Genomic DNA, 14,231 nt, shown 5'->3' on the forward strand with positions numbered 1-14,231 from the left:
GTTTGTTTAGCGCTGCTTGAGCAGTTACTAAATGCCTATTCACATGTGCAGCCGACAATTCGATTTCAGAACAGTTTTGCTGAGATTCACGTGTTAGCACAGAGCTGCATGCTGTTATTTTACGAGTTCCGAAAAGTTCAATTTGAAACTTATTACATTTCAAAAAATGATGTTTCTTTACCTGGCTAGACAAACCTTAACAATTTCGTTAAATTGCTGTTGATATTCTTTTACTATGGAAACCCTGTGGTGGCTTGGAACGAAAAAGGACTTATCGTTCGAAAGCAATCGTACAGCACCAGAAATACAAGCGCCAGATGACGTAAAGATTGAAGTTGCCTTTTCAGGTCAGCAAAGTTTGGCTGCGAAAAAACATTCTAGCAAGATGAGTAATGTAGCACAATTTAGTTAAACGTAAGGCAAAATTTTGCGATGATCCACCTATATACGAAGAAAGCGCGATATCGGGATAATATTATATTTCTGCTGCTGTCGCACATCGCTAGTACAGTTTACCAGTGTTGTAAACAAGTCAATTTTAAAAGTCCTCGTAGAGTCTTGTAAAAATAAGTCCTCAGTCGCCCAAGTCAAATCCCGTTCAAGTCAACCTCCAGTCATGTAGCCTAATTGACATAAAACTAAAAGGTCCAGCTATTAAAATTGCTAACCTTGTCCGTGTATGAGCAAATACTTCAACTAAAAATAACAAAACACAATATACAGCAAGCAAATCGTTTTACGTGCAATTTTAGAAGGACCACCCAATTTTATAGAACATAATTTATGAAAAATATCTTATTTAACCTAAGTTCAAGTCATTTGTCCAAAAGACTGAAGTCAAGTCAAATGTCATTTGGGTTGAACTACTTCAGTCAAGTCAATCCGTTTGAAAACGGTGCCTTAAGTGCACTAGAGTTAAGTCATGGACTTAATTTAGTACAACACTGCAGTTTAATAGGAAAAGAGAGTTATGAAATACTTTTTGAATGTGTTTTGTTTGTTTCGAAAGTTACCCAAAGTTTGTCGTATAAAAGCGCTTGTCCTCAGCCCGACAGCAAATAAGCGTTGTTGTTGTTGTTGCTACAACCTTCGAAGAAATTAACCAAACATTCTGCATCCAATTCCAAACAACTCTTGTCATTTTGCAACTTCCCAGTTTAAACGCATACCAAACCCATGTCAAGAGTTTGGAATTTAAATTTAAGCTGGATTGTCCTGCCCTGTTCCCGCGCAGCGAACCTATTTTTTTGTTAATAACAGGTGTGTGCGGTTCAGACTTCCATTTCATGAAGGGCGAAATGGGAAAGTTTTCGCCAAAGAGCGACGGCGTCATTTTGGGTCATGAGTTTTCTGGTACAGTGGTGGGCGTCGGGAATAAAGCAAATTTTGCCGTAAGTCAAGTTTGAATAGTACCGCAGTCTGGGTTTATGACATGGTTGATGAGTTTTGTCTAAGTCCTGGAATTTATACACATAGTAGGAAAAAGCAATATCTTCCCAAAATACCAATCAGTGGCAAAGTTTGAAAAAATTAATTTGTAGATAAAATTTTTTGTTCGTTATACGCGAAAATCTTTTATACTGGAGCAATAAATCAGCGTTAGTAGAAAACAATTAGCTTGCCATGTCTTAGTACCAATTTATCGCAACACCTTATACATCATAACAATTACTTTGCTAATTAAAAAGTTCCGGGCTTCAGTTTGCTTACTACCCCATCTATTCCCAAACTTAAGGACCCTTACAAAGCTATCCAATTCGCGCTTGTTTAGGTGGGCGACAAGGTTTGTGTGAACCCAAATATTTGTTGCGGCGAATGTGACTGGGCTGATGACAACCTTCCGCATTTCTGTGAATCCAACATCACGGTCGGTGTGAAGCGGGACGGCGGATGGGCCAAGTACTGTGTTGTGCCAGAGAGGGTCGTAAGTACACCTGTGGCAACAATAGAAAAAATGCGTTTGCACGTGCCTTAAATCACGAATTTGGCGTTGTATTTTAGTCCAGTGGTTCTCAGCCGGGGTGCCATTTTAAATGCTGAAGGGTGCCGAGAGGTTTTCGGGAATCTTTAAGAATCTGATTTTTGCTTTATTGGTAACCTCTTGATAGAATTTTATGTGTACCATTATAGTATGATAAATCAAATTTATTTTCCTGTGTGTGTGTAGTTTATTGTGTTGTTCCAGTTCCGGTCATACTGACAATACAGTAAACCACTGACTGAAAATTCTATTTAAGAAGTCGCAATCTACTGAATATTGGTTGGTGTGCCATAAGCCATAAAAGATTTGGAACCTCTGTTCTATTTGGACAGTTACTATTCACGGCTCTTGGCCCGTCGCCGCGTTTGACGGCATCTGTCCTGTTTAAAACTGTTTTATTGTTTGTTTTCTTAATTTATCGTGAAGATTGGACTACAAATTCATAATATTTGACGAAGAAATCATTTAGCTGCTTGATTCGTCCGTTTTCAAATTCCAATAATTTTGTTGTTTTTTGCGCTTCATCTGTAACAACTTTGTAAAGTATATGCTATTTGAATAGCCGTATTTTGCAATTACGTTCATATGATTAAGGCCCCATAACTATAGTATCAAAGGACTCCTTATAAAAATAATTTGACCTTTAAAGAAGTCAAAGGGCATTTGTCGTATTATACTATAAAGTAACATGATAAAGTTCCTTGACCCTACATCAACATTGAAATTTAGTTGCCGATCACTTAGGCAAGTAGCAGTTATGGACAGCTTTTACTTTTGCATTTTATATGTAGGCCTGAGAATATGCCTTTGTACATCTGAATAGAAATGGTGGTTTACGGACGAAAACAAATTTAGAAGCCGCCTAACAAAACCGCCTAATAAAAAAATAGAAATCTATATAGCGGTACGTTAAAACTATACGATGACATAACTAAAGTTCTAGAAAAACAACACGACTGTAAGTTACGAAACGTTCACACGCTTTTATGCTACTGAAGGTGCACAAGCTCCCTTCCTGTGTGAGTCTGGAGCAGGGCGCCTTGGCCGAGCCCTACTCGTGTGTGCTGAGGGGTTGGAATATGCTCTCCCCTTTCCCTCCCGTCAAGTCCAGAGTGCTGGTGCAGGGGGCCGGAATTATCGGCTCCATGTTTTGCACTTTGTTGCATCACAAGGGCTACAGTAACGTCACAGTGACGGAACCGAGCGACGACCGGCGTCGAATGTGCTCCGGTAGGTTTTTGCGGGTGAATTTCGGAAAACTTTCACAAGACAACTAATTCATAACTTGACAATCGCTTCTTATACACGGAAAAGTATGAGTTAGATATAATGACACTATCAGTTTTCTTATGGATAGCGTCCAATAAAGTCTCACATGCATGAGTGCATATCAATATTTGTGATACAAATAGTTTTTTTTACAAAATTACAATAAGTTTCGAGGCATAGTAGAGAATTTCTCTGGCACACACTTAAAAAATTACTGATCAAGGCATTTGAAATTACAATATTCCATTAGCATATCATTTCTAGGTGCCAGCAGACAAGTCGTCTATTTTAAACTTGGTATGAACCTTGAGATAGGGCTACACGTAGCATAACACGCGATTTTAGTACAAAAATCATAAAAGATTTAAGTTCAAAAATCATAAAAGATTTCGGTCACCTCAGTTTTTTTTCGTTTTGCCAACTCCACCCAAATTTTATCCCATTTTTTTCGTTGGCGTGCAGAAATGGGCCTGGGTTTCGATGTGGTCGCGCCGCAGGAGTTGGAATTAAAGATGGCGGGACAAGATGTCGACAAACAAGGATTTCACCTCATTATAGACTGTACAGGAAATCCAAAAGCCAACCAAAAGGTATTTGTTAAGTTTAGCATAATAATATTACCTGCGGCTGCGAGAGTATACACAGCTACATAACAAGTGGATTGAGGCCTATGTTAATTTACACAAATTTAAATTGGGGAAATTGCAGGTTATTATACGACTTTGACAAACTGGTATGGACGTTCCGAATAAGTAATGTACCAAAATTACAGCCTGACTTAGATGTTTAAAATATTTAACTATAACAGCAAACTGAACATTTTTCATGATATTTATTTGGTTCCTTGCCACTAATCGAAAACGTCGTATATTACTTTATACGCGTCATTCTATGATATAACGGTTGGGGGCAAACCAAGCATCCTGTACTGTGGTTTCGTAGGAAAATTGCTCTTATATTTTACAGTAGAGTGGGCTAATAGGAAACTCGATATCTGAGCCTTCTATAGTTAACGATCAATGGCAGCCTCCGGTCGGCAAAGGCGTTCTTTAGGTCTTTCAAACAACATAACAAAGGCAGTGCGGTTGGAATTTTCACAATCCATAAACGTCTTGGCTGTATTAAAAATCTATATTTAACCCCGCTGAGCTTTACGTCCAAAATTTTACTAAAGCGTAAAGGAATCCTAAAATGTGTCCAAACTAACACTTTATACAGTTTTACTACGCTTGGTTTTGAAATTAACGCACTCTATTACGTTTTGAATTTGACTCTATACATCACTGCACGGTGCGACTTGTTTCCTAGTGCATCGAATTTGCGCGGCGCGGTGCCAAGATCTCATGGTTCGGGTGCTGTCCAGCCGGCAAGACCGTCGCCATCGAGCCCTTTCAGATTTACTGGAAGGAACTGACGATCGTGGGCTCGTTTATCAACCCTTTCTGCTTCTCCGAAACCCTGGATTTGCTGGAGGAGCTGGCCAAGGCCGGGTACCTGAACTATGACAAACTTGGAGTAAAGCGCTTTCAACTGAAGGAGCATAGCGAGGCATTCGACTGCTTACGATCGGGCAAGGCATCCAAGGCCATGTTTCAGTTTGCTGACTAAGCGCTCCGAGTCGTTTTGTGTGATTGTTAATTGACTTGTACATAAGTATTGAGGCGTGTTTTAATGATAATTGTTAACTTGTGTGATCTTTGAACTGTCGTATTCCTAAATTATAAAAATAATTATGCGTATGTACCTATACTGGTGGCTTACGTTTTACATTCTCTATTAATACCAGCAAAGGCAATTAAAAAACTTGTATAAAAAGGCATATAGACCGGTATAAAATAATAAAAGAATAGTTAATATTACTTTGTTCACCTCGAAGTAGTTTTATTTAATTTAAACAAATTTTGACAAGGAAAATTACCCTTCAACGCTTTGAAAGAATGGCCGACAGTTTTGTTTACGAGAGCATGCACTGCCTGTCATCACACGTCAAGATTTGCTAACGTAATTTATTTTTCGCACTTGTCCCGCCTTCCACCAGCCCACGGTCCATCAAAAATGTAACGTCTTTTAACTTTAATATAAATAGTATAAGGTGACGCCATTTCTAAAATATTTAAATACGCCGCTGCTAAAGTTTTGGTGGGCCGTAAAACATTTTTTAATTTACAATTTTGTTGTTTAACCGTGTATGTTTACTCTTTTTTAAATCAACAACTGTTAACCAGGGGCGGACCTAGTATTTTTTGCAATCAAAAAATCCACTGACATTTAAAAAAAAAAGGTGGCTAAGCGTTTAAAAAATTGTTTGTTTAGTATAAAATGACATCTCCATTATCGCAGTGAAAGGTGTAACAAAATAGTATTTTTGGTAATCGAGTGCCTAGTTTGGAAATACGATGGTGGAACGGCTGAATTACATTAGGAAACCTGATCCGGCGCGCTGGTTGTAGGTTGCGGACCGCTGATTTAAAGACTAAAAGTTTCAGGAAACTACATTTGAGACCGCAGCTGAGTCACACAGACACAAACCTAAAGCTCAGATCATGCTTTTGGGAATCACCCGATTAGTAACAACACTACAAAAGTTCGTCATGGCAGGATATGTCCTAAAAAATTGAATTTTGGCATTGTAACAAGACCAATTAGTGTAGGAAACTTTTTTACGTACAGTCCTGAATTTAGAGTGAACCTTCTGTTTAATATATCCAACTGATATTTTGAAACATAATTACGTAAAGGAAATTTGCAGCTCAATGCGAAACTGCTATTGTATTTCATTGATTGCAATTTCTGCCGCTGGTGAACTTATGCTTTACTGTACTACAGGATCTTCGAAACTCTTACCAAGACAACTTTGAAACCCTTTTCCCTTCTTGCTTTACTTAATATGATCATTAATAATGGTTTGGTATAATAGTATCGATACTGCAGCAATTAGCATTTCCGCGTCGGCAAGTTTCATGTATTTCGAATTTCACAGGCAAGGAAACTATTTGGCAAGTTGCGAAAATTCACATACGCGTCAACACAAAAGTACGTCATACTAAAAAGCAATTTGGAACTGGCATAAAATAGTACAAACACTGACATAACAAATATTTATCTGTATTTACTCATAACACAGTAATGTCCTGAATTCACTTTGGAAAACTTTAAATTGATTTCGTTTGCTTATAACTATATTTTTATAGGTTGTAAACCATTTCTTACAGTGTTAAAAAATATGGCCGCAAAACTAATGGCAATTTAGGCATCATACACAAGTTACAAAATTCGAAGTACAGCTATGTTTGACAGTCCTTGCAATAAATTGACATTGCGCTAATATTTACACAATTGAAATTTAGCTCTTTATGAGCAACACTGTTTGGAAAAAACATAAAAAAATGAACTGTACAATATTGTTTTATGTACTCTGATTGTTATTAATAAGAGCTAATGAGACCCAGGGGTCATTGCTCATGTCAAGAGGTTCCAGTAAAACTGTTGGTTTCACATTTTCAATAGTTGATATTTTATCAATAACCGATGATGAGTCATTTTCATAAAAGGCAAAAAAGGAGATGTTGTTTCTTAGACTATTTTCGCTTTGGATGCTTCCAGGTGAGGTTGCTTTGAGTTCAATTCCGCTGTCTTCAGATGAAATACTACTGATGCAACCTTGTATGGTCTGGGGTATTGGTAGGTTTTTAACTTCTAATACGTTGTTTAATGGAATGTATGCTGCTGGTTGTTGGTTTTGTGAGTGCTCTATTGGTGTCCTGTTGGAATTTTCAGTTGGGGTGCGAATTGGCCTTATTTTGGTATTGAGTATGTCATTTTGAGGGATCGAGTTTTGAACATCATTTTGATTTAAGTTGTTATGTTGCATGCAACCTGATTTTGGTTGAACAGGGCTATCTAACACATAAATGTCACTAAACGATTCTGGCTGTACACAATATTCTGCTATTCCTTCTTGTTCAGTGATATACATAGACTGGACACTCACAGCTGGCATTTCTTGAACTGGAGGAAGAGCGTTAACCATGATTGGATATTGAGTTGACCCAATTTCCTCATCTATTTCATTTTCATTGCAACCTTCGGTCTGTGAAAATTTAAACCAGTTAGAATCTGCCCTAGCCACAGCACACATATCATCAATAGCATGCTGTAGTGCAGACCCGTATTTGTTGTTATTTGGATCAGAATACTTATCGAAGGCAATTTTTTTTTCTTGTTCGAACCCGCCGGGGCTATGCTTCTTGTCATTACTAATGTAAAAATAAAGTTCTCTAAATTGTTGCATGAGATGAAATTGATATATTGATTTGTCTTTGAATATCATTGGAATGTCTGTAAGGTCTGTATATTCAAAGTAAGTGAGCAAAAACTTTCCAACATTTTTGTTAGTTTTTAAATCACTTTGTACATTTTTCACAATGGGAGTAAACATATCAGGATGTGGAGTTAATCTTTGTCCTGTTGATTCCCAACAGTCTTTAGCACCAGGCGACCAAACCACAAGTATTTTATCTGCCCTTTGTAGTGCTTTTTCCATCCAAGATATGTAGTCCTTGAACACCTCCTCTTGTTCCCAAAGATCCAAAATAACATTAAACCCTAGATCACAGTTCAAGAAAGATGCAAATGTCAAGACAACCTCTTTATGTTTAGGGTGATCATTTGAATACACTATATAAATGTTTGTCGGCATCCCAATTTCAACTACACCACAAGGTTTATGTTTATGGTGTGTTTCTTTTATGTGAGGGTTTTTATGTAAAACTCTTTGAATTGATTTTCTCAAACAATATCTACATTTATACCATATAAACAAAATGAGTATCAGTAAAATGATCCCAATTACTATTGGAATAGCAATGGGAATGGCAATTGATACAGGGAGCTTGGAAGATGTAGATAATTGTAGCTGTGGTTCACACATATCTTTTGTAAATTTTCCTTGAATTCTTTGTGTGCGGTCTGGATCAGGCTTATCCGAATTAGCAGATAATTGTATTTTAAATGTACTATATAAAGACACTTCATTTGGTAGCTTGTAGTACTCAAACTGTTGACTGGAAGAAAACTTGCGATAAGCTTCAATACTGCCTTGATAAAATAAGAAATCCCCTTTAACAGTTTGGTTACTTTGTTGTGGGATATTGTATTTCAGTTTAATAGTCCTGTTGTTGCAAAAGTAATTTTCAATAGACAGAGACAATGTGCACACCTTGAAACAACTGTTGCACTTTAAATTAACACAGGGAGGAATTATTAAATCCACTTGAAGGTTATTTTCTTTATGAGTCGCTAATATCTGGTTTGGATAGCTCACAATATAGACTGTTAACCGGTCATTGGGTTGTAAGAAATCATCACCAGGGTTGTTGCCATAACAGGCGGAGAACACTGATGTTGAATTAACAAGTTTGGTATTAATACTACACACGTTTATTGTATGTAGTGGATAAACTTCATTGCTACTTCCTTTTCGGTCTATAAAGATTCGGTAGTACTCCAACGAATTTACAGAACTGTCTGATGCAGGCTTCCATTTAAGAGAAACCGCAATAGCTGGTTTTCCTTCTCGTGTAGCAATGTACCAATCAATGGACACTAGCTTTGGGGCAGTGACTACTGAGTTGGTATTTCCAGCAATGCATTTTTGTTCTTCGATAGAGTACATTGCCATGTTTTCCTTTGACTGGCCACACCATCGTTTTGGGCATTCAAATGCCTTTGGGTTTGTGTTTCCTTTAAAATTACATTTACTGGCAAAAACAAAGCCACATAGATAAACTAACCAACATAACCTAAGTGTTAGCATACTTATCATGTCTATTCAACAATATTATTAGTAACATATTTTTAGTATTATAAAACTAAAAAAGCTACAAAGCGCTGATATTCAAACATCGATATTAAAACACGGATTGTCATCCTAGTAACATTTAGATTACTCGTTAATCGTTTTACTTTCTATACCTAACACAGCGTTCAAACAATTATTCAATCAACGCACATGATTTGGGTTAGGGTTTGCGTTAGCTTGGTTTGTGTGTTCCAAGCATTATTATTTTAATATTACTTGACCCACTTACACCCAGACGCTATCACGCTATTCGCACTAACCCTATATAATTTGCGTTATGGAACGGCGCCTACTTTTGACTTTCTATACCCACTGTATTTTCAAAAAGTACAAAACATTTAGTTTATATTTTCCTGCATCTCAACATCAAAACAGGTATTCTTTTTGATACGCATTTCATAACTTTTCAGCACAGATCTCAGTCGCGCGAGGGATAACTACGTATGTCGTATATGTTAGCGCAGCCTACTTTTGGTAAACAACAGCGGATTCGAAACAAGAAAAAAGCACTACTATCTGTGACGTCGATGGGAAATTCCCGGCTTGATAATTAATACAAGAAAAAAAATCCTACGTCAAGGGTGTGCTGTTCAGTGTGGCCCACAACCAGGGAGTCGAACCGTTTGACTTTTCCGGTTCAAGTTCGGTTTGGGTTCAAGGGATTTTTCGGAATTCGGTTCGGAGAAATTTAAAAGTTCCGGTTCAGCTCCGGTTCGACCATCGTTATTCCAAAACCGGTTCATAAAGTTCCGGTTCGTATACGATATAGTTGAGTTAAACTTTAAAATGTGGGTCAATAAATATAGAGAATAATGTTTGAATCGTAATTGTCATTTAATCTAAGTTACGTGGCGTATTAAAAAAACAGCAACTCATTATTGAAATACCTAAAAAATAAAAAATTAGCGTTTTATTGATTCAATATTCATATTTTTTCATAAATTTTCGAACATGGCGCAACTTGACTCTATAAAATACAAGTTGTGATGTCATGCTGGAGCGAACCGCTTATATTTACATGTTCGGGTTCGGTTAAGGTTCAGGTACTTTCAAAATATTCGGTTCAGTTCCGGTTCGGCTCCTTAAAATCTTACAAAAACCGGTTCAGGTTACGGTTGGGAAAAAATTGATCCAAAACCGGTTTATAAAGTTCCGGTTCGGTTCCGGTTCGACTCCCTGCCCACAACAGACATTAAGGGCCAGCGACACTAATACTCTCAAACATTTATCAAAATACACCAGATTTTGTTAATTCGGTTATGGGGAAACATAAAACCTGAATCAGTATTTTAAGAATGTTAATCGAAGACTCGAACCGGAACTGAACCCAATAGTTAAAAGTTACTTGTACACGAATCTCCGAGTACCTATTAACTATAAACTGAACCAAAAATATATAAGCCTTTAGCCTATTTAACGCCTAATGTTTTATTCCCCTTTTGTTCTAACCTGCCTACCAATTTACCCCGATCGCCTTAAAAAATAAAAATAAAATAAATAACAAAAATCCGCTAGAGGTCGCAACAGAATGATTGCTTTTTAAAAAGCGCCCATTCATTTTTTCAAACCAAGGAAAAGGTAAAGGGAGTCGACTGGGTTTAATCAAAATATGCCAAAGATGCCCATTAAATCTGTTTCCAATAAAATGTTTGATAAACTGCCAATATTAAATCAGTTTGATGAGATTTTAAGGGCGTACAATACTCTGGTTGATTCTAGCTGTGAAAAAGAATTTTTGCAGTTTGCAGAGCACTTCGACGATTGTCAAAAGAAATGGAACTTAGTGGAGCAAAAGTGTATGGATTTACAAGAAAGATTAACCAAAAGTGAGGCTGAGAAAAATGCACTCTTTGTAAAGCTCAAACATGCAAGAAGGCAGATTGATGTGGAAATGCAAGGGCGTCAAAAAGCTGAGCAAGATCGGGATGAACTGGACAATCAAATTATGTTGGTTCGAGAATTATTGCTCTCTGATTCATCATCAACTGGCACATTAAGTGAAGAACAACAGAAAAAATTAGATTTTTTGAATGCCAGTCGCTTTCAGTCACCAAGAGGTGGAATCAAAGGAAGTCACAGACGACTTGATCCAATCGATGAAACTGGATCAATGCTTTCTGATTACTCTGACATTTCATTTGATGTTACTGAAGATGATTTAGACGGATCACATTTAAGAAATGGGAAAAAATGGAAAAGAGGAAGACTTATGACCAGGAGAGCATTGGGTGGTGATGAAGATGAGACTTATCCTAAAAGACGACGTTCTGATGCTCCTTTACCCCGCGGTTCTACTGCTCATAGCCAAAGTTATCACAATGCACTTGATAATGATCAGTTTTTTGAAGTAAATCACAATGAGTCAATCCGGTGCACTGTCGACGGCCCAGCAACCATGTGCATTGAGAAACTCGAAAAAAGCTTTAGCCGGCCAAACCCACATCAGGGTAGGCGACGGCCATCAAGAGAGCACAGGAGAAGAAGTGCAACAACATCGGATTCTGAGACACAGAGTGAGGTGGAAAAGTTTTGGCCAAGTGCCCCTGTATCTAGTGTTGATGCAAAGAGCCCTGCCAAAAATACACAGAAAAGTCACAATCTTCAAATAAAGCCTTGTGTAATTACTAAAGAAACCTGTAAACCGTGTGGAAAGCGTGTACAATTTGGTAAAAAGGCAATGAAATGTGTTGATTGTCGACTTGTTGTACACCCAGAGTGTGAACATGAAGCAAAAATGTTTACTTGTGATCTCTCCAATAAATCTCCCTCGACCAATTCGGCAAAGGACACTATTGAGGACTACCTTGCTTCAGATCAGTTGCCAAAAATACCTCCTATCATTTATCACACTGTTCAAGAAATCGAGAGGAGAGGTTTATCTGATGTTGGTTTGTATAGAGTTCCTGGGATGCTCCGTATAGTACGAGAACTGAGAGAAAAGTTCAAGGGAAAAAGTATTCCCAACCTAGCAGAGGTTAATGATGTCCATGCACTTTGTTCTTTAGTGAAAGAATTTCTTCGGGTTACTTTAAGAGAGCCCATTCTTACTTATGAACATCGACCAACATTTATTGAAGCATCTTATCAGGATAATGATTCTCTAATGTACCAGGTGCTTAATGAATTACCAATCAGCAACAGAGACACCTTGATGTTTATGATGCTTCATTTCCAACGTGTAGTGGAGTCCAAAGAAACAAGGATGTCAATAGAAGCGCTTTCAAAAGCGGTTGGACCATCTATTGTTGGATACAGTTCACCTGAACCTGCTATGTCTGACTTACAAAGTGCAGCTTTTGATCAGGAGAAAGTCTTAACAAGACTTCTACTTCTACCTACTGATTATTACATTAAAACATTGGAAAAGCCCATGAAAAACAATGCTGGCACCACTCGGGTTGGCAAAAATTTAGAAAACACCCCAGAATTGCATAAAGCCCCAGAGAGTTTGCTTGGCCCACTGGATTCACCTAGAAAAACCCCAAGTAGTACATCTCTTGCTGAAAGAGCAAAAAAGTATTTGGGAGGAACTCCATTTGGAAAAGGAAAACGAAAAGAAGCACCTTTCTTCGCTTCACCAAGTCTTCATTAACTAGTCTACACGTATTATGTTACTAATATTCAATATACCTACTTTTATTGTAACGTCTCATCTCTTTTTTTTTTGCGGGTTGTTTTCACTGCCGTTTTACCCATGTTAAATAAACTCCTTGAATTTAAGAAAAAATTGCACAATTAAAACTTGAATGTGTTTAGCAACCCTTATCTAAAACATTGAATTCCTTTATACCTTTAATTTGAGTGTACCAAAAACACAACATAATTCATCATCGACTAATATGTGAAGTAAGAATTGTATACCAAAGATAAGAAGATCTGTTAACCTGATACAATGTCTTCATCTTAGAGGCATCTTTTAATTAAAAATGCATTGTTGACATTTTTTATCTTGTGCTTAACTGGTTTGGCAGAAATAACTACTTCTCTTCCTGTTTAATCTCAATATACATGTGTATTGTATTTTGAATGTCCTTTTATATATTATAAAAACTGAGCTAAGTGTTACAAAAGCATTATAATAGTTAGGACAACGAGAATTTTTGAATTCTCACTTTTAAATGATAACATTTTTATATTTGGTGGAAGGTCATTTTTAAATGACACCTGTCGTTGCTTGAATGTATATTGTCACACCTAAAATGATATTAGAAAACCAAGGATTGGTAAAGCAAATTTGGGGAATAATACTTTATCAATTAACAACCTTTGTTCAATGTTTTGTTTGTTCATATGTGCATCAAAATGATTTAGTTTTCATAATAATCATATCATTTGGACCAAACCATATTATTCGTGTACCAATTGTATTGTATAAAAATGATTATTTGTTTAGATTTTAAGTTTGATTCTTTAAAAAAAAAAAAAATGTCAGCTAAAACTCAATATGATTTGGAATCCGTACAAAGAAAACCACTAAAGCTAAAGGGTGACAGCGGAAAGATCAAAAAGAAGAAAAAGCATAAAAAGGATAAAATTAAAATGGAAAAAGTAAGCATCACATCAAATGAAGAGACTGGAACCCATTCAGCACCCAAATATGATGCTCTTACACCTGCTGAAAGAAAATTCAAAGACAATCAGGAAAAACGTCAGCTGGACCGGATTCTGAAAAAGGCTACAAAAACGCACAGAGAGAGAGTAGAGGAATTCAACAGAAATCTTGAAAACTTGTCGGAACATTATGACATACCTAAAGTCAGTTGGACTAAATAACAATTTACATTAATAACTTTTAAATTTCACCTTCTCACTTAGAGTAATTATATATTTAAATTTGATTCAAATTATAAAACTCGATAAATCCTAATATGTTTTTTTGTGGTGTATGCTGTATTAAGGAATGATATGTTGTTACCCTATTGTGACAATTGATAACATTCAAATTAATGTAAATATTTCAATTGTACACATATACCAGCATTTTTATAGGCAGGCCCTGCCGGAATTATGTACCATTACTGTATATGTATTTTTTTTTCTTGGTTTATCTGTTTGTTTTTATTATGTCCTGATAATGCTGTGCTTTTAAATACATTCTTTTACACTCAGTTTTGAACTGGC

At 36.7% G+C, this 14,231-nt stretch overlaps 4 protein-coding genes across 4 annotated transcripts; 3 read left to right on the forward strand and 1 right to left on the reverse strand.

The window, feature by feature from the left end:
• Window positions 1–206: 206 nt before the first annotated feature.
• Window positions 207–5,432, forward strand: LOC146148033 (uncharacterized). The gene is made up of 6 exons (XM_083388468.1): window positions 207–347; window positions 1,261–1,391; window positions 1,772–1,924; window positions 2,980–3,211; window positions 3,713–3,840; window positions 4,559–5,432. Exons 1-6 carry the CDS (start codon window positions 236–238, stop codon window positions 4,856–4,858), a joined length of 1,056 nt encoding a protein of 351 aa, XP_083244594.1. The 5' UTR covers window positions 207–235; the 3' UTR covers window positions 4,859–5,432.
• Window positions 5,433–6,198: 766 nt separating this feature from the next.
• LOC146148034 (uncharacterized) lies at window positions 6,199–9,473 on the reverse strand. The gene has a single exon (XM_083387351.1). It carries the CDS (start codon window positions 9,072–9,074, stop codon window positions 6,657–6,659), a length of 2,418 nt encoding a protein of 805 aa, XP_083243477.1. The 5' UTR covers window positions 9,075–9,473; the 3' UTR covers window positions 6,199–6,656.
• A 1,214-nt stretch (window positions 9,474–10,687) lies between these two features.
• On the forward strand, window positions 10,688–13,504 carry LOC146148035 (rac GTPase-activating protein 1-like). Its single transcript, XM_083386403.1, has one exon. It carries the CDS (start codon window positions 10,720–10,722, stop codon window positions 12,700–12,702), a length of 1,983 nt encoding a protein of 660 aa, XP_083242529.1. The 5' UTR covers window positions 10,688–10,719; the 3' UTR covers window positions 12,703–13,504.
• On the forward strand, window positions 12,777–14,219 carry LOC146148036 (protein FAM32A-like). Its single transcript, XM_083386404.1, has one exon. The coding sequence runs from the start codon at window positions 13,488–13,490 to the stop codon at window positions 13,881–13,883; it is 396 nt and encodes a 131-aa protein (XP_083242530.1). The 5' UTR covers window positions 12,777–13,487; the 3' UTR covers window positions 13,884–14,219.
• The last annotated feature ends 12 nt before the right edge of the window (window positions 14,220–14,231 follow it).

This window comes from Ascidiella aspersa, chromosome 4 (assembly GCF_963924565.1).
Source record: "Ascidiella aspersa chromosome 4, kaAscAspe10.2, whole genome shotgun sequence".
NCBI classification, from domain to species: Eukaryota; Metazoa; Chordata; class Ascidiacea; order Phlebobranchia; family Ascidiidae; genus Ascidiella; species Ascidiella aspersa.

What these genes read in the sequence shown, in the direction of transcription:
- LOC146148033 (XM_083388468.1), top strand. Translation starts at nt 236, where the DNA reads ATGGAAACCCTGTGGTGGCTTGGAACGAAAAAGGACTTATCGTTCGAA. An exon ending in GTGTTGTGCCAGAGAGGGTC is followed by an intron (nt 1,925 to 2,979) that starts GTAAGTACACCT and finishes ATGCTACTGAAG; the next exon opens with GTGCACAAGCTCCCTTCCTG. An exon ending in CCGGCGTCGAATGTGCTCCG is followed by an intron (nt 3,212 to 3,712) that starts GTAGGTTTTTGC and finishes GTTGGCGTGCAG; the next exon opens with AAATGGGCCTGGGTTTCGAT.
- LOC146148034 (XM_083387351.1), bottom strand. Translation starts at nt 9,074, where the DNA reads ATGATAAGTATGCTAACACTTAGGTTATGTTGGTTAGTTTATCTATGT.
- LOC146148035 (XM_083386403.1), top strand. Translation starts at nt 10,720, where the DNA reads ATGCCAAAGATGCCCATTAAATCTGTTTCCAATAAAATGTTTGATAAA.
- LOC146148036 (XM_083386404.1), top strand. Translation starts at nt 13,488, where the DNA reads ATGATTATTTGTTTAGATTTTAAGTTTGATTCTTTAAAAAAAAAAAAA.